The sequence below is a fragment of the Elephas maximus genome, chromosome 23, assembly GCF_024166365.1.
Source record: "Elephas maximus indicus isolate mEleMax1 chromosome 23, mEleMax1 primary haplotype, whole genome shotgun sequence".
Lineage (NCBI taxonomy): Eukaryota > Metazoa > Chordata > Mammalia > Proboscidea > Elephantidae > Elephas > Elephas maximus.
The window spans coordinates 4,672,324-4,693,053 of record NC_064841.1 but is presented as its reverse complement, the minus strand read 5'-3'; the positions used below and the strand labels follow the sequence as shown (position 1 = coordinate 4,693,053).

The 20,730-nt window shown below is 44.4% G+C and overlaps 1 protein-coding gene and 1 long non-coding RNA gene across 4 annotated transcripts in view; one reads left to right on the top strand and one right to left on the bottom strand.

The window, feature by feature from the left end:
• The window catches only part of SLC33A1 (solute carrier family 33 member 1), a 32,243-nt gene extending 25,056 nt beyond the window's left edge, over window positions 1-7,187 (bottom strand). The window contains exons 1-3 of one of the 3 annotated variants that reach the window (XM_049867358.1): window positions 7,112-7,187; window positions 6,967-7,020; window positions 5,991-6,842 (exon numbers count right to left, since the gene is read on the bottom strand). In XM_049867358.1, the coding sequence (XP_049723315.1) occupies window positions 5,991-6,738 (748 nt within the window). In that variant the 5' untranslated portion in view covers window positions 6,739-6,842; window positions 6,967-7,020; window positions 7,112-7,187. Of the gene's footprint in view, window positions 1-5,990 lie in introns of all 3 variants that reach the window. The other 2 variants (XM_049867357.1, XM_049867360.1) reach the window with 2 other exon arrangements.
• Window positions 7,188-7,986: 799 nt separating this feature from the next.
• LOC126066312 (uncharacterized) lies at window positions 7,987-14,791 on the top strand. Its single transcript, XR_007515056.1, has 3 exons — window positions 7,987-8,297; window positions 10,017-10,089; window positions 12,593-14,791. It is a non-coding gene; the product is annotated as an uncharacterized LOC126066312 (long non-coding RNA).
• Window positions 14,792-20,730: the final 5,939 nt, after the last annotated feature.

Below are 20,730 nucleotides of genomic sequence, written 5' to 3'. Positions count from 1 at the left end.
AAAACAAAGTGTTAATCACGCAACGTACTTTAGAATCAAAAACAAAAAAATTATGCTTCTTTTTAATACTCTATTTTCCAAACATTTGCCCCAGTGTTTGGTTATTCTCTTTATTACCTAAGTATAAAAATATTATGACGGAGGCGTCTGACCTCCTACAACTTCACGAGGGGGAGAGAGAATCACCATCGGCCCAAAGCTGATTCCCAGGAAAGCAGAGATCAGACATCTCTCTTCTCTTCAACCTTTTTATTTATGTCATCCCGTTGCCTTCTTGCCTGCATGGACTCTGCTAAGTAGTCAGAGCTGTCTCATTGATTCTCCTTGTTGGTGACTTTTCATTTATTCCTAGGTGCTCTTAAAATTCTCTTTATCTTTGGTTTTGGCAAGTTTGATTATAATATGTCTTGGTGACTTTCTTTTGGGATCTACCCTATGTGGAGTTCAATGAGCTTCTTGGATAGGTATCTTCTCATCTTTCACGATATCAGGAAAGCTTTCTGCAAACAAACCTTCAAAAATGCTCTCTGTATTTTCTGTTATCCCCCCGTTCTGATGCTCCAATCACTCAAAGGTTATTCCTCTTGATAGAGTCCCACGTAATCCTTAGGGTTTGTTCATTTTTTTAAGTTTTTATCTGATTTTTCCTTAAATAAGTTGGTGTCAAGTGCTTTATCTTCACTCTAATTCTGACTTCCATTGCCTCAATTCTGCTCCTGTGATTTTCTATTGAGTTATCTAGTTCTGAAATTTTATTGATATTTTGGATTTTTATTTGCTGTCTTTCTATGAATTCTAGCAGCCTATTAAATTTGTCATTCTGCTCTTACATAGCTTTCTTAAATTTCTCTATTGCTTTGTGTTTGTGTTCCTTGGCTTGGTCTGTTTTGCCTGATCTCCTTCCTGATCTTTCGAAGAGCTCTGTATATTAATCTTTTGAATTCTACCTCCAGTAATTCCAAAACCTTCTCTTTCGCCAGGAGGTTTGCTGGTTCTTTAGTTTGGTCACTTGCTGGAGCCATCATGGTCAGCCTCTTTATGTGATTTGATATTGGCTGTTGTCTCCAAGTCACTAATAAGTTATTATATTTATTTATTGTATGTTTGTTTACTGTGTTCTAGCTTGTTTTTTTGTTTTGAAATGCCCAAACAGGCTGGGCGTGTGAGCTACTTTGATTGTTGGTGTCTTTGAAGCTCTCACTTCCTGTCACCAGGTGGTTAGGGCTGCTACTAGGTATGTGAGCCCAGCAGTCTCTTTACCCTTCTTGTGTAGATTCAGCTCAGGTGTCCAGGTCATCAGTCACTGAGTGTGTGACGCAGGCTCTCACCTACAGTCCTAAATGGGCAGGGCTACACAAGGGTGACTGGAGTAGGCACAGGTATCTGGCTGCAGTAGCGGTTTATGTGCTGCGCAAGGTAGGGGGCTGACAGCTGCCCCTGAGTGCTTAGGTGGAAGGTGGGTCCCTGTTCCCTAGAGTGCATAGGTGGGTGGGTCTTGCAGCCAGACTTTGGGCACTCAATGCTGTTGGCTATAAGGACTGTGAGGCACCACTTATTCTCAGACTCCTATCATGGGTAGCTAAGTGGACTGGGTGAAGCCGCCAGTCCTCAGGCCCCTGACGTGGGTGGGTGAGGACCCTGCCTAATGTGCAAGTGGTGTCAAATGTCACAAATTTGCCACTCCACCCCCCCCAGCTGTTGCAGTTGAAAACAGGCTTCAGGTATGTACCCTGTTGTACCATGCTAATGGGGGCCTACGCTGCTGAATGAGCCCACGTGGGTCTAGGCAGGGGTGAAAGGCATTCACAGTCCATGGATCCCTTATGCCTGAGCCTAGGCAAAGGGGCAGTGCCTGCCCTGAGTTCCTGGCTTAGAGGGCGAGGTGATTTTTTAAAGGCGCGAGACCGGTTTGGGTGCAATTAGCCCTGAGTTCCCAGCTTAGCGGTGCTGGCAGCCTCCTTTTTTTGTAGTTCATTTGTTTACCTGTTCCCTCCCCAAAGCCAGGAGACTGGGTTGGGTGTGACGACCGGTCCCACTTCTGGCCTGTATGGGGCATGGCAACCACTGAACACTGCCGCACCAGCACCGGAGCAGAGCAGGGAGGGCACAGACAAGGTGAAGAGAGGCACTTCCCCCTTACAGGAGTCTCAGGCGGAAAGGGTTATTTTGATCCCTCCTGATAGGTCAGATGCTTACACTTAACTTTTGCAGATCCAGCGCAGCTTCCCCTGGCTCCACCACTTGGTGTCTTCCACCTTGGCAAAATGCATCCCGAGCACCACTGCTTGCCTCAACCCATGTGCACGGAAGGATTCAGCCTGCAGGGTGCCTGCTAGGTCAAGCCTGGCACCTCTTCATTGCTTCTGAACTGTCTCTCCCTCTTCCTACCGCTCAGTCTGACTCATCAACTTTGTCTGTGATGTTCAGAGCTCCTAGATCATCACATATAATCGATTCACTTGTTTTTTTTTTTTCCTTTTTGTGTCCTTGTTGTAAGAGGGGCCACAGGAACTATCTGGCTATTCTGCCATCTTGGTCCCCTCGCCAACCTTTTTACCAATTCTGACACCAGTCGTCCCTCCCCTGGAATCTTCCACTTCTCTGTTCTGTTCCAAAATTTGCTGCAACGGCCACACAGAACTCACATACAATACTCACGATTATGGGGTTTCTTAGGAGGTTAACAGGTTACAATTCAGGATCAGGAACAACTCAGGATACAGTTCCCCTGTCAGGACAGCTTCTTGGCCATACCTACAGGCAGGCCTCTCCCTGGCCCTCAGCCTCTCATGCCTCTTCGGCTGCCCCAGCCCCTGCCCCACTCAGGTAAGTGTTACAAAGCTCTTTAGCTCCACTGATAAGTGCCCAGGAACACTCCACTCTGCCAATAAGCCTCATTCCAAAGGTGCTCAGCTCTCTCTCATTCTGTGGGTTGGCAAGCCTAGCTCTGCCAACAGTGCGGAGGCATCCTACTCCACCAGGAAGCCTCCTGTCTGAAGGTGCTCAGCTCTCTCACTCCATGGGTCGGCAAACCCACCATAACCACCTTGCTCTGTGGGCTGTGGAGCCCACCGCACCGTCTTGTGCCAGTCTCCTGGTTCTGTTGCAGCTGTTTCTCTGCCGTGGCTTCTCTCCATCTTCGGTGTTACAGCTTTGTCTCCTCGGTCTAGAAAGTTCCCAGCGCAGGTACCCTGGGTCCAAAGGACATGCTCTGCTCCCATCTCTTCTTGGTGGTAGTGAGATCCCCTCTTTCTGCCTCTGGGATGGGCCATTTTAAGACTAGCAGGATGGCAAAACTGACCAATCCCCTTATTAGGGTTCCATACACCTTATTTGCATAGTCCCGCCCCCACAAGGAATAAGGACTAAGGAAGACCAAAGAAGAACTGATGCCTTTGAATTGTGGTGTTGGCGAAGAATATTGAATGTACTGCCAAAAGAATGAAAAAATCTGTCTTGGAAGAAGTATAGCCAGAATGCTCCTTAGAAACAAGGATGGTGAGACTACATCTCACATACTTTGGACACATTATCAGGAGGGATCAGTCCCTGGAAAAGGACATCATGCTTGGTAGAGAACCAGCAAAAAAAGAGGAAGACCCTCAACAATAGGGATTGGCACAATGGCTTCAACAATGGGCTCAAGCATAGCAATGACTGTGAGGATGGTGCAGGACCGGGCAGTGTTTAATCCTGTAGTACATAGGGTCGCTATGAGTCCAGACTGACTCGCTGGCACCTAACAGCAACAACCACCACTCCCACAAGGGGTGCCACGCACCTTATTTGCATTATTAGCAAGCCATCCAACCCACTTGGTGGGCCACAAGGTTCTCATTTGCATTGTCCCACCCAGCCATTTGGTGGGAGTTACAAGACCATGACAAGAAATGCCATATAAAAGCAATCCAACACACTGCACCAAGCCTGTATTTCCTTAATATGACTCTTTCCGTGCTCTCTAAATTCCTTGAAACCACAGGGTTTTTTTTTTTTATTTATACTATTACTAAATTCCTGAAAGTAAAAGGCTGTAAATGTGATATGTAAAACCATAAAAGGAGACTGAAAATGCAGACTCTCTTAATTTACTAAATTGTCTTAATCAAACACAGCAGTCCACTAAGAAAAAACATTAAATTAAAAAGTAAACAATTTTATAATCTCCTGGAGAACAAAGTTCAAATTTTCCTGGAGAACAAAGTTCAAATTTCACAGAACAAACAGCTATTCAAATAACAAACCAGTCTAAGTAAAAATTCAACGACACGATTTTGATCCACACATTGGGGAACAGTTGTGGATAAGAGAAGAAATAATTATAATAGCTCCTGAACTCATAATGGCATGCTCTGGAGTGATGTGTTATTAATCATTCTTACGCTATGCTTACGACAAAACTCTAATTTAGCTAGTTAGTCATTCAGTTTCCACAGCCTCTTAAGTCTTCATTACTCCACAGAGACTTTTCATGTTAGACAGTAAATCATCACATTAGTCCTTCTCAGTGATATGACAACTCCAATACAAAATGAAAAACAAGCACACGAAAAGCAGTAAGATGTCACTAAGTGTATTCACGGAGTATTTCTAGGCAAAGAATTATGCACAGGGCAGGAATGGGGGCCCAGAGCATTCAGAGGCGAATCAGTCTACCTATCAAGCAACAGCTCTCAATCATTCTCGTACTCAAACCAACTGAGGTTAAAGTGTGATCATTTCATCAGCAGCAGTGGCTCACCAGCAGTTTGACGGGGTGGAAGGGGGGGCCCTGACGGAGTGCATCGGTGTGTAGGAGCGTGCTGAACTCAGGAGCTGGGCAGTACGGTGGTGCATCCCTGCTCCCCTCTCCCAGAACGTAAGCCTTAGACTTCTGTCACACATAAACCCTGCTGGGAATACCCAAGCTAATACTGGGGAGTTGAGAAGAAGTTTAGTTCTGTTTAAATTCCAAAATAGAACCAACCAAACTCACCATTACTAACAGAATTAAGGGTTCTTCTATATTCCTGATGTTAGTAAACTTACTTCTGTTTTCTAGTTATTACAGAAAAAAAAAAAACCCTCAGAAAATCTTACAGGCTCATGTGTTTTACTCATAAAGATGAAAGGGGAAATTTCGTAGAATTTGTGTCCAATTACTCACTAGATCAACATGAAACTCCTTCTATGGTAATTCAAGAAAACCTTACTAACCTGGTACAACCTTTCTGTACCATTTCTCAAACTCGGTCCCCAAAATTACTGCTAAGGCACCTCGAAAACCACAGATACTGTCCTGTACTTTTTTGCCTGCACGCATTTTCACCTGATGTACTGCACTCCGGAATGCCAATCTCCACTTCATGAAATCTTATCATTCAGGGTCGGATGTTACCTGCAGTGCAAAGTCTGACTCCCAGAGGCAGTTAATGGCTGGAAACTCTGAGCTCCCCTAAGACGTTCGTCTCTCCGATTTCTGGTGGGCCGGACTCTGCCTTATTTACTGGAGACTCTAGGAATCCAGGCACTTAGCAGACTCAGCGATATATGAATGAATTAATCTGTGCTGGAAAGCTAGATGAGGACTCTTGGTATAAGAGTGGGGTAGAAATGAACCAGAAAGCATGAAGCTAGAATTCCCAGGGGGACAACGACAAAGGGAAAATGGGAACCCCTGATCCACACTGGCGGATTAGGCAACTGCTGATGAATCCCTGGACTCAGAACTGTTTTCCATTACACACTAGCGTTATTTGATGGGTCTTCCCTCCCTGCTCTCCGCAGGGTACTGATGAATTAGGACTGCTACAATATAGTCATTCGGGCTTTAACAACACTTAACAGCTTCAAAGAAGCCCAATTTAGAACAGCAAACTTACCTTGGCTCTCCTCCCATCAAATGATTTCCAGTAATTTAAATAAAGAGCTCTCCTTCAACGTCACATACTTTGCCCAAAGATTCATTCACATAAAATAAACCTAATAGCCTAAGAGTTTAAATACACTACCTGAAAGCGTAACGATTCCCCTGGGCTGTGGCTGGATCCGCAGATATTTGTTACAAAAGTCAGGAGATTCAAGGGCCAAGAACAAAACATTGCCCAAAAAGTAGCCCGCCGTTTGGCCCACCGAGTTGCAGGTGGAAGCGTAGCCCACGTTCTCCCGCGACAACATGGTTAAGGCCCAGCCATCCACGGCGATGTCCTGCGTGGCGGCCAGGAATTCAAACAAGAAGAATGTCACCGTGAGCGTCACCACGTCGGGGCTTCGGCCATCGCTGTTCCCGAGCAGACGGTCCACCTGCGTGGATAAGTAGATCATGAAGAGCCCCAGGGTGTACTGTGTAGGCACCAGCCAGGACTTGCGGCGGCCGAAGTTCCTGAAATAGACGGCGTCAACCAAGGGGGCCCAGAGCAACTTGAGGCTGAAGGGCCAAAAGACAAAACTGAAGCAAGCCTGGTCTGTGTAGCTGACGTTTTTGCTCTGCAGGATGAGCGGGATGCTCCCCGCCAGGCCCAGCGGAATGCCCTGGAGCACGTAAAGGAAGAGCAGCAGGAAAATGCTGCTGAGCTCGGCCCGGCAGCTCCGCCGGGCGCCCCGCAGAAGGGGCTCCCCGTCCTCTTCCCCTCCCGCCAGCTCCGGGGGCTCGTCCCAGCCGCCGGGCGGCAGGGGGCCGCTCTTCACATCCAGGGAGTGGTTGAACGTCCCCGGCCGCCGCTGCCGACTGCTGTCCTCGTGCGAGACGGTGGGCGACATGTCGGAGAAGATGCAGAGCGCCGTCGGCGGGGGCCCGGGCCTCAGCGTCGTGGAGGCGGCTCCTCCCAGGTCCCAGGCGGCCGCTCTGGGCCGGGGCCTCGGAGGTTCACGGAGGGGCCGGGGCTCAGCGCTGGGGAGGCGGCCGCTCTGGGCCGGGGCCTCGGAGGTTCACGGAGGGGCCGGGGCTCAGCGCTGGGGAGGCGGCCGCTCTGGGCCGGGGCCTCGGAGGTTCACGGAGGGTCCGGGGCTCAGCGCTGGGAGGCGGCCGCTCTGGGCCGGGGCCTCGGAGCTTCAGGGAAGGGGCCGGGGCTCTGCGCTGGGGAGGCGGCCGCTCTGGGCCGGGGCCTCGGAGCTTCAGGGAAGGGGCCGGGGCTCAGCGCTGGGGAGGCGGCCGCTCTGGGCCGGGGCTCAGCGCTGGGGAGGCGGCCGCTCTGGGCCGGGGCCTCGGAGCTTCAGGGAAGGGGCCGGGGCTCAGCGCTGGGGAGACGGCCGCTCTGGGCCGGGGCCTCGGAGCTTCAGGGAAGGGGCCGGGACGCGGGCCTGCGGGGGTCCTTCTTTCTGCCGCCCCGAGTGCCCAAGCGGGGAGCCAGTCCCCCGGCGGGAGGCCCAGGCGGCGCCCGGGGACGTGCCCCTCGGAGCAGCCTAAGGGAGCCTGAAGTCTCCCGGGCAGCCGCGCCGGGCTCGGGGCTGGAGGAGCGGGCCGTGGTGCCGCGAGCGAAGCCCAGCCCCAGCGGCGGCGGGAACCAGCCGCCCGTCTCTCGAGGAACTGCCAGCTCCAGGCGCCGCCAAAGTGGCAGCGAGCACACTCTCCGCCGGACTCCAGAGGTACCGGATAACTTCCGGCCTCGCGCTTCAGGAAGCGGTCCCGGGCTCAAATGGCTCCCTTCCCCGCCTCCGGAGAAGGCCAATCAGGACACGCTCCAGTGGCCGCGTTTGCAAACAGCGCTTGATAGGAACCCGCAACCTCGGCGGCCGGGACTTCCGGGGATGATTAAAGCGGGAGCACCACGCGGTGGGGCGGGGCGCCGCGCCAGCTCCTTCTCTGTGAGCGCATGCGGCGGTCTGGAAAGCGTGGGCCTCGGTCATTGGGTCCGCGCGGCCACGTGACCGCGTGTCGCACAAGGTCTGCGCCGGCGTTTGGGGGCTGGTAACCAGAGGCGTATTGTGCGACGCGGCGGCTCGCGAGGGCCGGGCGGAAACGGAGGGAGAAGGCGTGGCTTACGAAGTGTCCCCACCGGAAGGCGGAAAAGCAGGGAAGTCCCGGCTGAGTGGTGAAGCTAGCGGCTGCTGGGTTTTCTAAACAGCAGGAAAAAGGCAATAAAGGTGAAGTTGCCTTGTCTTGGTTTGTGAAAGCGAACAGCTTATTGGGAGAACAGCGCCCTTGAACAAGTTAGTTTCAGGTGACACATTGATGGAATGAATGAAACTGCTGAGGAGGGTTAGGGTTCTCCCAACGTGGTGCAGGAAGGCAGGGAAACGGGTCTGGGCAACCAGCTTCAGTTACCTCGGATGGACTGGACGGAGTCTAAGGCTCGTTTCATCTCTACTTTTGTGCTAAGGTAAAGGGTCTCGGGAGCCAGCGTCCTGACATCGATTATGCATTTTAAGTGGCTCTTTCTTAGGGTTCTTGGCAAGGTTTCACAAGCGCGCTTCAAGCTGAGAAAGCAAACTTAATTTCAGCGACGCTCAAGAGACAGGTTTTCCAAGAATTTGATTGAATTCCAGATTCTGTAGTAGTTTTCAGACATTGCTATGTCTAACAGGCTGTACTACTAATAATATGTTTCTTCCCCACACTTTAAAAAATAGTTCAAAATCTGTCTTGGTGATTGTTACTGTATTCGTAGGCTGCCCTGCTGCACTGCACAAATGAATGCCGTCCTGGAAGCACTTAACTCCTCTCTGTTAAGAAATTTGGAAGACAGCTATCTGGCCAGCTGACCGGTTTAAATGTTACTACGTGACGTTCAATTGATAATATTGCATCAAAGATCAAATTCCTCTTGGTCAAGTCATCTTTAGGAGCTGAATAGGTTGGGATGCACGAGAGTCGGAGTGAGAAATTCTGATGTGGAATAGGGTAGAATTTTGGCTTAATTAAGTGTAGGTGCCAAGGGAAGGATGGGGCCAGACATTACAGGTAGCAAGCCAGCAGCTATATGCAGTAAAACCTGCAAAAGCTGGAATCTGCGTAAGGCAGAAACCTGTCATAGAAGGAAAACGCAAGTATTTTCCACTAAAAGGAGCAATAGAAAAATGGCAAGACTGCACCCTGTCAAAGACAGAAAACTTTCAAGACCTGGAAAAACAAGGCGATCTATTCCCAGCTCTCACACGTTTCGCTGTATACCGTATACTCTACATCTGAACTTTCAGGGCTTTTTAGAGGCTTCATAAATAACTGAAATTGTTTTCCCTAAACTTAGTTTGGTAGTTTTAAAAAGTGGCCCCAAAATTCTTTATCACTTCTTCTATTGAAATGTGAAGTCCGTGCCCCTTGTCTTGAATTTGGTTTTTGTGACTGACAAACAAAATACAGCTGAGGTGATGCTGGACTGGTTTCCCTACCTGGTCCTTCAGAAGCTGGCATCTTCCTCTTCCTGCCTATTGGGATGCTCACTCTTGGAACCAAGCCCTATGCATCCTTCCTGGCTGAGCTCCCAGTCAACAGCATCAACTTGCCAGCCATGGAAAGTTGGTTTTCCTGATTGACTTGTTCTGGTGAAACTGCCAAACACAAAACCCTCTTGGTGGTAACACCATGGTCCCTTCAACAGTTCCACCTCCTACTTTCCCCATCCCCCAAGGCATTAAACTTATAGATTACAGGGTGAACACAGGTTCTTTATAGTCTTATCAGAGTCCATTGTGTGGACTTGCCAAAATTTACCAACCAGTCCCATACTGATGACCATTCAGGTCCTTTCAGATTTGATGAGTGGTTTGTTTTGCTGACACCACCTTGCTTCTCTGACTATATGTGTATATTCTAGATGTATTTAAAATGTGATAATATTGCCTAATAGCTCTCTAAAAAAGACTGTTTATACCCTACTTAACTGTGATTGATTGCCTCTGCTTGCTCCTCCTTGCCCCTTTGTATTACCGCACTCGTTGTTAGGTGCCATCCAGTCGGTTCCGACTCATAGTGACACTATGTACAATAGAATGAAACACTGCCTGGTCCTGGACCATTCTTAACAATGGTTATGATTGAGCCCGTTGTTGAAGCCACTGTGTCAATCCATCTTGTTGAGGGTCTTCTTCTTTTTTTGCAGACCTACGTTACCAAGCATGATGTCCTTCTCCAGGGACTGGTCCTGTACTTGTTAGTATATGCCAATATGACAGGTAAAAAGATGTGATGTTATTGTTTTAATATGTATTCCTTTACTAATAAAGGTATATTTTTATGTTTATTATATAAGTATCTATAAGCATATGTAGATACTTAAAAAAATTTTTTGTTTGTTTTTCCTGTAACTTGAGGCTGTAAAACCCACCCAGTGCTGTCGAGTTGATTCAGACTCATTGTGACCCTATAGGACAGAGTAGAACTGCCCCACAGAGTTTCCAAGGAGCACCTGGCAGATTCGAACTGCTGACCCTTTGGTTAGCAGCTGTAGCACTTAACCACTACACTGCCAGGGTTTCCACTTGAGGCTGTAGGTCTCAGAAATAATATAAGAATTACATCAAAGGAAGTTACTTATTATTATAATTTTATTACTTAATATTAGCCCGATTTTCCTCTTTTATAGTGGAATTTTTTCTATTTGGAAACTTGTGGAAATTTTTTTCCCTTGAGTTCAGAATTTTCATCAGGATGTATCGAGTTATGTGCATATGTTTTTCTATTAATCTTACTCAACATTTGTTAGGCTCTTTTGAAAAAAGTTGCAAATCCTTCTTGATCTTAGGGAAGTTTATTTATAATATCTTTGATTTTCCGTTTCTTTTCTCTTTATTAACTATTTGAATTCCTAGTAAAGTTGTATTTTGTTTACTGGGTTTATCTCTATCAAATTTTCCCTTTTGCTTTTTGTTCTGTGTTCTTGGGAACTTCAAAAATAGGTCCTCCAAAAACAAAGTGGAATTGTACAGTTAAGATTTGTGCAATTCAAAATATGTAAGTTTCATCTCATTAGAAAGAAAAAGGACTAAAAAACTAGTTGCATAGGATGGGGAGTAGTGGAGGCCTGATGAAATAATACCACCATCTAGTGGTCCCTTACTATAAATCTGTGTGTGATTGCAGATCTTTTTTTTTTTTACTGCTTTTAGTTAGTTCACTGCCATCTAAATTATATCATGTGTATTTCTCAGGAGCCCTGGTAGTACAGTGGTTAAGCACTCAGCTGTTAATCGAAAGGCAGTTCAAACCCACCCCGGGCTCTGTGGGAGAAAGACCTGGTGATCTGCTCCGGTAAAGATTAGAGCCTAGGAAACCCTATGTGATGGTTCTGTGCTGTCCTGTAGGGTTGCTGTGTGTCAGAACTGACCCGATGGCTCACAACAGCAGTAACATATATTTCTCAAAACATTTAACTTTATAAGGAGCTACCCAGTCGTTTTCAGAAATGGTTGTAGCATTTTGCATTCCCACCAGCAAAGTTTTTCTTTGCATATGGCGTTCCACTGTGTTTTCCAGTATTGCCCAGGGTTTACTCTTTTATTTTTCCTTCTGTCATTTTATGGAATTTCAGAAGTTTGAAGAAATGACACCAAAATGCTTAAAGTAGCATAACATTTTAATTAACTATCTTATCTCCCCCTATTCTGTTAGGGTCTTGGGGTGTGTGTGCGTGAGGTTTTTTTTTTTGGAATGTGCTCCATATGTCTTGGAAATTAACGTATCTGTCTTTTTTGCTGCAAATATTTCCCCATTTCTCATTTGCCTTTTTTAATTTTCTACTGTAATGATTTAAAAAATAAGGAAAGAGTACATTTTGCTTTACTAGATCCTTTGACAACCATATTTGGGTACCTACAATGTGCTAAACATGGGATTATATTCAGAATATAACTAATATTTTGTATAGTGTTTTATCCCTTACAAAGGGCTTTCATGCATCTTATCTAATTCAATATAAATAAGTTAAAAAAAATTTATAATCACCTACAGCCAAACATTTTTTTCACGCATATATTGGAGGCAGTTAAAGAGAAAAATAAGAGAGTGATTGATAGATGGACAGGAAAAGGAAGACACGTTCAGTTAGTGACAGATGTGTTCTCTGAGGGATGGAGAAAGTTGAAGAAGGAGATATACCAGATATGTGAGTGGGAGGCTGGGCGGGGGTGGAGAAAGAAATAAAGTCCCATGAGTGCTGGATAAACCGACATATCTGCCCCACTCTGAACTCACTTTTTAAAAAATAGTCCTTTGAAATACTGATTGACTGTCAGGAAGACGGTGCTGGACTGGGCCATGTTTTGCTGTTACACATAATATCGCTACGAGTCAGAGCAGACTTGAGTGCAATTAACGAGAACAACAAACTGTTTTCCAACAAATTGTTGCACCCAGAGAAGAAATTTTCTTTTGGGTCACTAACAACACCGTTAGGGAAGATTGTTTTTGAAAAAATTTTAGATAAAATGGGTATAGTCCGAAAAGGCAGACTTCGTGAAGTTTCTTCCTTTAGGAAAAGCATTTGACCTTCTTGTAGTCCCTAAATAGAGGTGGGTCATGCTGACCTTCAAATTTGTGGCATCTGGATTGAATTAATGCAGAATGTAAAGCAGGATACCAAGACAGTGCTAGGAAGTTGTTGAAATTTAAAACCATCAAGCTTTTAGTTATGAACTGAGCTTAGTACTTGTATAAGTATTCCGATGTCTATTGCTACAGTATTATTCATGGACAGTATATGAAGGTATATGTCTTCGAAGAAGTACAGCCAGAATGCTCCTTACAAGCGAGGATGATGAGACTTCATCTCACGTACTGTTGGACATGTTATCAGTCCCGGGAGAAGGACACCATGCTTGGTAAAGTAGAAGGTCAGCAAAAAAGAGGAAGACCCTCAGTGAGATGGATTGACACAGTGGCTGCAACACTGAGGATGGTGCAGGACCGGGCAGTGTGTTGTTTTGTTGTACATAGGGTTGCTGTGAGGTAGAACCAACTCCATGACACCTAGCAACAACATAAGAAGACAGGAGCCCTGGTGGTGCAGTGGTTAAGAGCTTGGCTGCTAACCAAAAGGTCAGTGGTTTGAATCCATCAGCCGCTCCTTGGAAACCCTATTGGGCAGTTCTCCTCTGTCTTATAGGGTCACTATGCCTGGTTTGAATGCTGGTTCTATGATTTAGCTGTATGACTTTAGTTAAAGGGGAATCAAGGGACAGTAATAGAATCCATCACTGGACTGTCGTTCGCATGAAATGAGTTAAGGTGTGTAGAGAGGTTAGACTGGTGCCTTGGCTAAAGAGCTATATAAGGTTTATTCTCCTCTTCCTCCTCATGATTATTATTACTGGATTTATGCTTCACCAGGTTTAGAAACTTTCCAGAGGCAAACACTAAAGTTGTATCCTTCTGTTTCCTGGGGATGGAGAAGGAGCCATAATTGGATAAAGCAGCCCTTATCAGGGGGATGTCTGTTTGGCTTTGAGAGAAAGTAACCAAAATTTGGGACTGTAGTTGGGACAGAGGGCATACATAGCAGGGGTAGTCAGTGAAAATATAATAATGACAATCACATTCAATGGCCTTCTGTATTAGTAAAGCATGATGTTAAAAATACGAATGCATCATGTATGGAACTGGTGGTTATTTTCGTTCACACAGTCATTATTGCTTTATGAAAGGATTAACCATGAGATTCTTCGGAGAATGAGCTCTCATGGTACATTTTATTTTTCTCAAAGTGATTTCAAACTTATAGCAAGTTTCGGTAACAATTCAAAGGACTTCCATATACCCTTCAGCCAGATAGACCATTCAAGTTTTGCTATTTGTCCCAATAATATTGTTCATAGCAAAAGGATCCGGTTCAGGGTTATGGCTTTCACCCAACTGTCATGTCTCTTTAGTCTCCTTCAGTCTAAAAGCAGATTGAGGGCAGTGTTGCGTTCCGTTGTACGTAGGGGCACTAGGAGTTGAGACCAACTCGACAGCACCTCATGACAATACAACATCTGCTACAGTTTCTGAGTCCTCCCCCGGCCTTCATTTTTTAAGATAACTGTGGCTGATTGTATTTACAAACAATGCATGTTTCCAGCGCCACATACTTTTCCAGAATGCTCTCTCTGAACCTGGATGGGTCTTTGTGACTGCTTCCATAAGCCTGTGATTTATAAGGCTGAGTAGAAACAGCTCTTCCTTGGCTCCCATCTCTCTCTCCAACTGCAGCAGAGCACACACTCTTCTCACACTTACGTGGAGCATTCCCTATGACAGACCACATCCTGGCCGTAAAACACACCTTAACAAAATTCAAAGAATAGAAGTCATACAAAGCGTGCTCTCAAACTACAGTGGAATTAAACTAGGAATCAATAAGAGGAAGATAACTGGAAAAGCCAAAAATATTTAGAGATTAAGTAACACATGGGTCAAAGGGAAATCAAGTATATAAGGGAGCTCATTTTAAATGGTTGAACAAAAAAATGTACACATCATTTCTAAAATGTTTGTATGCATGTGAATCCTGTATCCACCCAACTCCCGGGAGAATACCTGTGTTTCATTATAGGGTGATGCACAAATATAACCTTAGGATGAAAACAGACGACTGAATAGTCACTGTTTTATGGTTTGTCGATCCCGAAAATGATTCCTATGGTAAATTACCTTAAACAAATTTTTAAATGAGAAAAAATTAAAAATGACCAGCCTCAAATGAAAAAAAATTAAACATTTGATATTATATAATCCTCCTCTGAAATACCTTTAACAAATAACTATTTTAATAAAAAGTAGCAAATTGCCTTTTGTGTACTTCTTCATTTGTCGGTTGTACTAAAAACAGAGTCAAAAAAGGGAATGATTTTACAAGTGTGACTATTTAGTTAAATAAGGAGTAACTGCACCTTGGATGCAAGCCCGGCTGCCATAGTGGTTAAGTGCTACAGCTGCTAACCAAAATGTCAGTTCAAATCCACCAGGCGCTCCTTGGAAAACTCAACAGGGCAATTCTACTCTATCCTGTGGGGTACTATGAGTTACAATTGATGGCAATGGGTTTGGTTTTTTGGTACCTTGGGTAGCTACAATATTAATATAAAATGTATGTTCTAGATTAGTGAAATACGCAGTTGAAATTATAATATGAAATAGGGTCTGTGGAAGTATACTTGGAAAAAAATGCATTTATTGAATAACTGCTTCTGGAATGTTATGCAAAGGGGACACAAAAATGTAAAAGTTATTAAACGCACATTTGGATGACACTGGGCTGTGTAGAGTACATATTCATGTATATGTTTTCTCTTCAGCACAGCAAGTACTCAGTGAAAGTCAGCCATTAGTAATGTTAAAAGAATGTGCCTTTAAGAGAAGTAGGGAAGTCAGGAGGAAAATTTTGAGAAAATGATTGTTTTGGTTTTAGGATATATAGAATTTGAAGAGATGACAAGAAATGTGATGCTTTAAAGTAATATATTGGAAAAATTACTTTCCTCTCAAAAAAATAATTTCAAGTTTTGCTTAAAAAAGTTAAAACTTTCACGATGAACCACTAATTCCACAGAGAAGCCTCCTCGATTTCACAGATTAGAGTGCTTTCTGCCTGCTCAGAAAACAGTACTGGGTCCCAAATTTCTTAAAAAAAAAAAAGCATAAAGACCCCTTTTAATCATTGACAAGTATCTAAGTAGCTCCACGTAGCGTATTCATCGTTGTTACAGTACCTGTTACTTAAGAAAAGATGTAATGACCGAAGGCTATTCTGAATGGTAATAACTTTAGGGGAACTTGTATTTTATTGATCACAACAGTGTATACACACACTGGAAAAAATGAGTGGGAAGTTAGGTGCCCAGGCGTATATGATTTTAAGGACCCTTGCGATAATTTAAAGTCCTCTAACCTTCCTTTGGAGGCCTGGTGGTACAGTGGTCAAGCCCTGGGCCGTTAGCCATCAGGGCAGTAACTTGCATCCATCAGCTGCTCTAGCCCCACTTTGTCCCATGGGGTTGCTACGAGCTGGGATCGACTTGACGGCAACGGTCTTTGACCTTGGTTTGATTAACCTGTGTTGGCCTCAGTTTTCTCATCTGAAAATGCGGGCTCTGGTTTCTAGGAACCAACGTCCTTTCCGGCTGTAACAGCCTCCACTTGCATTTCTCACCCATTGGTTTTAACCTCTCAACTCTGGTGTTATATTGAAGCGATTTTTGACGAACTGCGTGCCTTTTCTGTGATCACATCCTCGTTACCTTATGAGACTATAAACCTTCAGTTCCTGAGTGTATATAAGGAGCCTTCTCTCAAAAAACCTCAATGTTAAACGTCCTTATAACAGTGGCAGTGTTCTTGTTGTTACTTAAGCGGTTTTGGTCAGTAGCTGTTCATTACTGTGTTCCAGGCCTTGTGCTGAGCACCGAGAACACAACTGTGGGTAAGACGTGGTCTTTGTCCTCCGGGAGTCAGGTGGAAGCAGACAAGTGAACAGGTAGACACAGTACAGAGTAGTGAGTACTAAAAAGGGGAGAGGAAGAGACATCTAACCCAAGAATTCAGAGTTGTGGAGGGGGGAAGCAGAAATACTTTAGACAGAAGATAACCTATGTGCAAAGAGCCAGAGTCAAGAGAGAACATGTCATGTTTAAGGAACTGACAGCAGTTTAATATGCTGGAGAGTAAAGCGAGGGGGCGGTGGTCCGGGAGAAGGCTGGAGGGTAGATGAGGGGGCTGTGGTCCGGGAGAGGGCTGGAGGGTAGATGAGGGGGCGGTGGTACAAGAGAGGGCTGGAGGGTAGATGAGGGCTGTGGTCTGGGAGAGGGCTGGAGAGTAGATGAGGGGGCAGTGGTACAAGACAGAGCTGGAGGGTAGATGAAGGGGCGGTGGTCCTGGAGAGGGCTAGAGGGTAGGTGAGGGGGCAGTGGTCTGGGAGAGCCCTGGAGAGTAAATGCTGGCTGGCTGGTTGGCTGTATACCCAATAAGCAACATTAGATGTGTGGAGTTTATCCTGAGCACGTTGGGATATAAGACCAAATTTATATTTTAGAACAGTTGTGTTTGATTTTTTTAAACTCGCATCCAAACCAAGTAACCCCATTGCTATCGAGTGGATTTGGACTCGTAGTGACCCTACAGAACAGAGTAGAACTTGCCCAACAGAGTTCCCAAGGAGTGCCTGGTGGATTTGAACTGCTGACCTTTTGGTTAGCAGCTGTAACACTAAACCACTAGGCCACCAGGGTTTCCTAAATTTGCATACACCCCTAAAATAATTTTGAAAAACTATGTAACTCTTTCCACATGTTGACATCTAACATTTTTCATAAGTTCAAAAGTTAATTTTTTTAACGATTAAAAATATTAAACATTTTGAAAGATAAAATAGACACTTTTAACTGAACTAGGTATTTTAAATCAATACTATGACATGATGCATACTGTCATGGGTTGAATTGTGTCTCCCACAAATGTGTCAACTCAGTTAGGCTATGATTCCCAGTATTGTGCGGCTGCCCTCCGTTGTTTTGTGACTATAATTTTATGTTAAAGGATTAGGGTGAGATTGTAACACCCATATCAGAAGATGGCAACAGTTTTTTTTTTTTTTTAACTAAGTCATATCCCTGATCCAATGTAAACGGAGCTTCCTGCACCACCTTTTATATTACCAAATATAAACGACAAAAGTGAGCAGAGAGACAAGGGGACCTTGTAGCACCAATAAAGCAGTGCAGGGTGCAGAGCACCTCCTTTGGACTGGAGGTTCCTGTGCTGAGAAGTTCCCAGACAAAGGGAAGATTGATGACAAGGACCTTCCTCCAGAGCCAACAGAGAAAGTCTTCCCCTGGAGCTGATGCCATGACTTGTAGTCTACTAGACTGTTAGAGAATAAATTTCTCTTTATTAAAGCCATGCACTTGTGGGATTTCTGTTACAGCAGCACTAGATGACTAAGACACATACCAAATCTGAAAAGTAATGTAAAATTTTTATGTGTGGGTTGTATTAAATGTACCTTGAAAAATGTATTGGTCCCAGAAACCACACAATTACATTCAGCATCACTACAGTGTTTTACCTAAGTTGTTCGGAATACAGAGCAATCTTCACCCTTAAAAAAATACGTATAAGACAGGTAAAGGAAGGAGGACCTTAGGAGCTTAAAGTGTTGCAACTAATCATTAAAACAGAGTTTCAGACTTCAGCTTCTGCTAAAGATGGAGTAACAGGGAATGGATTTACCTTCTTGCTTGAAGCAACCCAAACAAACACATAGACAAAATATACGAAACAATGGCTTTAAACAATACAGGACATTGATCCCTGAGAGACATTAAACAAATGAGATGAGCCCTTCAATTGCCCAAGGTGCAATAGGTTAAAAGTAAAAAGACGAAAAAAGATATGCCATTCCAACATTAGTTAAAGAAAGTGGCTATTTTAATATCAGACAAAGTAGATGTCAGAGTAAATAATATTACCAGGCATAAAGAATGCCATTTCATAATGATAAAGTGATCAGTCAAGAATATGTAAAAATCCTAAATGTTTATGTCCCTAATAAACCTTTAAAATACATGAAGCAAAAACTGATAGAACTATAAGGAGAAATAAATAAACCCACAGTTATAGTTGGTGATTTTAATACTCCTCTCTCAATAATTGATAAAACAAGGGAACAGAAAATTAAGAATATGATAGACTTGAACAGCACAGTAAACCAACCTGACCTAGTTGCCACTTACAGACTGCTACACCCAATGGCAGAAGAGTACACATTCCCTTCAAGTGCTGCATGTGGAACATTGGCCAAGACAGACCACATTCTGAGCCACAAAACAGGTCTCAATAAATTTAAAAGCATCTAAGTCATATAAAATATATTCTCTAACCATGATGAAGTTAAATTAGAGATTCTGGGAAATTCCCAAATTTTTAGAAACTAAGTAATATAATTCTAAGTAGCCCATGGGCCAAAGATGTCAAAAGGGAAATAAGATGCTACTTTGAACAGAGTGAACAGTTAAGCAGATAGTTTAGCACTCAACTGCTAACTGAAAGGATGGTGGTTGGAACACAACCAGAGGCCCCTCAGAAGACAGGGCTAGTGATCTGCTTCCCAAAGAAACAGCTTTGAAAACCCTGTGGAACAGTTCTACTCGGCACACGTGGGGCCTCAGTGAGTCAAAACTGGAAACAGAAGAAATCAGAATTTGTAAGATGCTGCTGAAACTGTTCTGCGGGAAATTTATAGAGGTAAATGCCTGTACTAGAAGGGAGACCAGGAGAACTAGATGGTGCCTAGAAGAGAGACCAGGAGAACTAGATGGTGCCTAGAAGAGAGACCAGGAGAACTAGATGGTGCCTAGAAGAGAGACCAGGAGAACTAGATGGTGCCTAGCTACCACTACTGACCTTTCTGATCAGGGCTGCAATAGATGGAACTTGATAGAATGGGAGAAAAATGTGGAACAGAATCTCAAGTTCTTTAAAAAATCTGGGCTTACTGGACTGGTTGATGCTGGAGGACTCCCAGAGACTAATGCCCAGAAATACTCTATGTCTAGAATGGAAGTTATCCTGAGGCCACCTTCCAGCTAAATGACAGACTGGCTCACAAAGAATATCACCCGTGAGTACAACAGCTCTTTAAAAAATCATCTATATGAGACCAACCAGTCAACAATTACTTTAAAAACAAAGACGAGAAGGTAACGGGGCAGGGAAACTAGATTACTGGAAATGGAACAACCAGGATGGAAATAATGAGAATGTTCACTGTTGTGAAGGATGTAACCAATGTCACTGAACAATTTGAGTAGAAATTGTTGAATGGAACCTAATCTGCTGTGCAACCTTTTTAAAAAAAGTCTCAAATTAATGATCTCAACTTCCAACATAAACAAGAAAAAGAAGAGCAAATTAAACACAATGTAAGAAGCAGAAAGGAAATATTCAAAGTGAAAATTGATGCAACAGAAGAAAAACTGAGAATAAGTGAAACCAAAAACTGGTTGTTTAAGATCAGTTACACTGATAAAGCTCTTAACAGAGTGATTAAGGAAAAATAGAAAACACAAATTACCAATATCAGGAATGAAAAAGTGACCCCGAAAATATATTTAAAGTAGGTGTTCTCTGGAAACCCTGGTGGCACAGTGGTTAAGAGTCCGCTGCTAACCTAAAGATGAGCAGTTGGAATCCACCAGGAGTTATCTGACATAGATGGGATGTAGCCAATCCCTAATGCTGGCACATCATATCCCATTCCATCCGGGGTGGACGTTGAGGCAAGTTGAGCCTTTCTTAGTAGAGCGTCTCCTATTGGTTACCACCCTGTTCTCCGGATTGTTCAAACACACCTACTGGGAGAACCCAGTATCCATGGCTTTGGGTAATTCAAGTATCAAGATTTCAACTCAGAGAAAGGTAAGTGAAATAAAATTCTTTAAATCTGAGGCATGTTAAGGCCTTGGGCCTTTTGTTCCCGGAGCTGTTTTTTTTTTTTTTAATAAATGGTCTGTCCTTTTCCAGATTGAATACCTTCTATGCGGGGGCGGCGGCGGGCGGGGGGGGGGGGCGCATTATGTCACTGAACCTCCATTTCCTCACTTGTATACCGGAATAAGAACGTCAGTCCCACCTCACTACATTCAAGGGATTGGCTAGAATAAAATGGATTTTTCCAGGGCGGGATTGTCTCACTCTGGCTCCCCAATCCCTAGAGCCCGACACGTAGCACCAGCGCAGCGCATGGCAGCTGTATTACAGCGAGGTGCTTTTGAAAGGCTTTTTTTTTTTTTTTAATACCCAGAAATCTATTTTTTATTTCATAGATTTTGATCAAGTGAACCAGT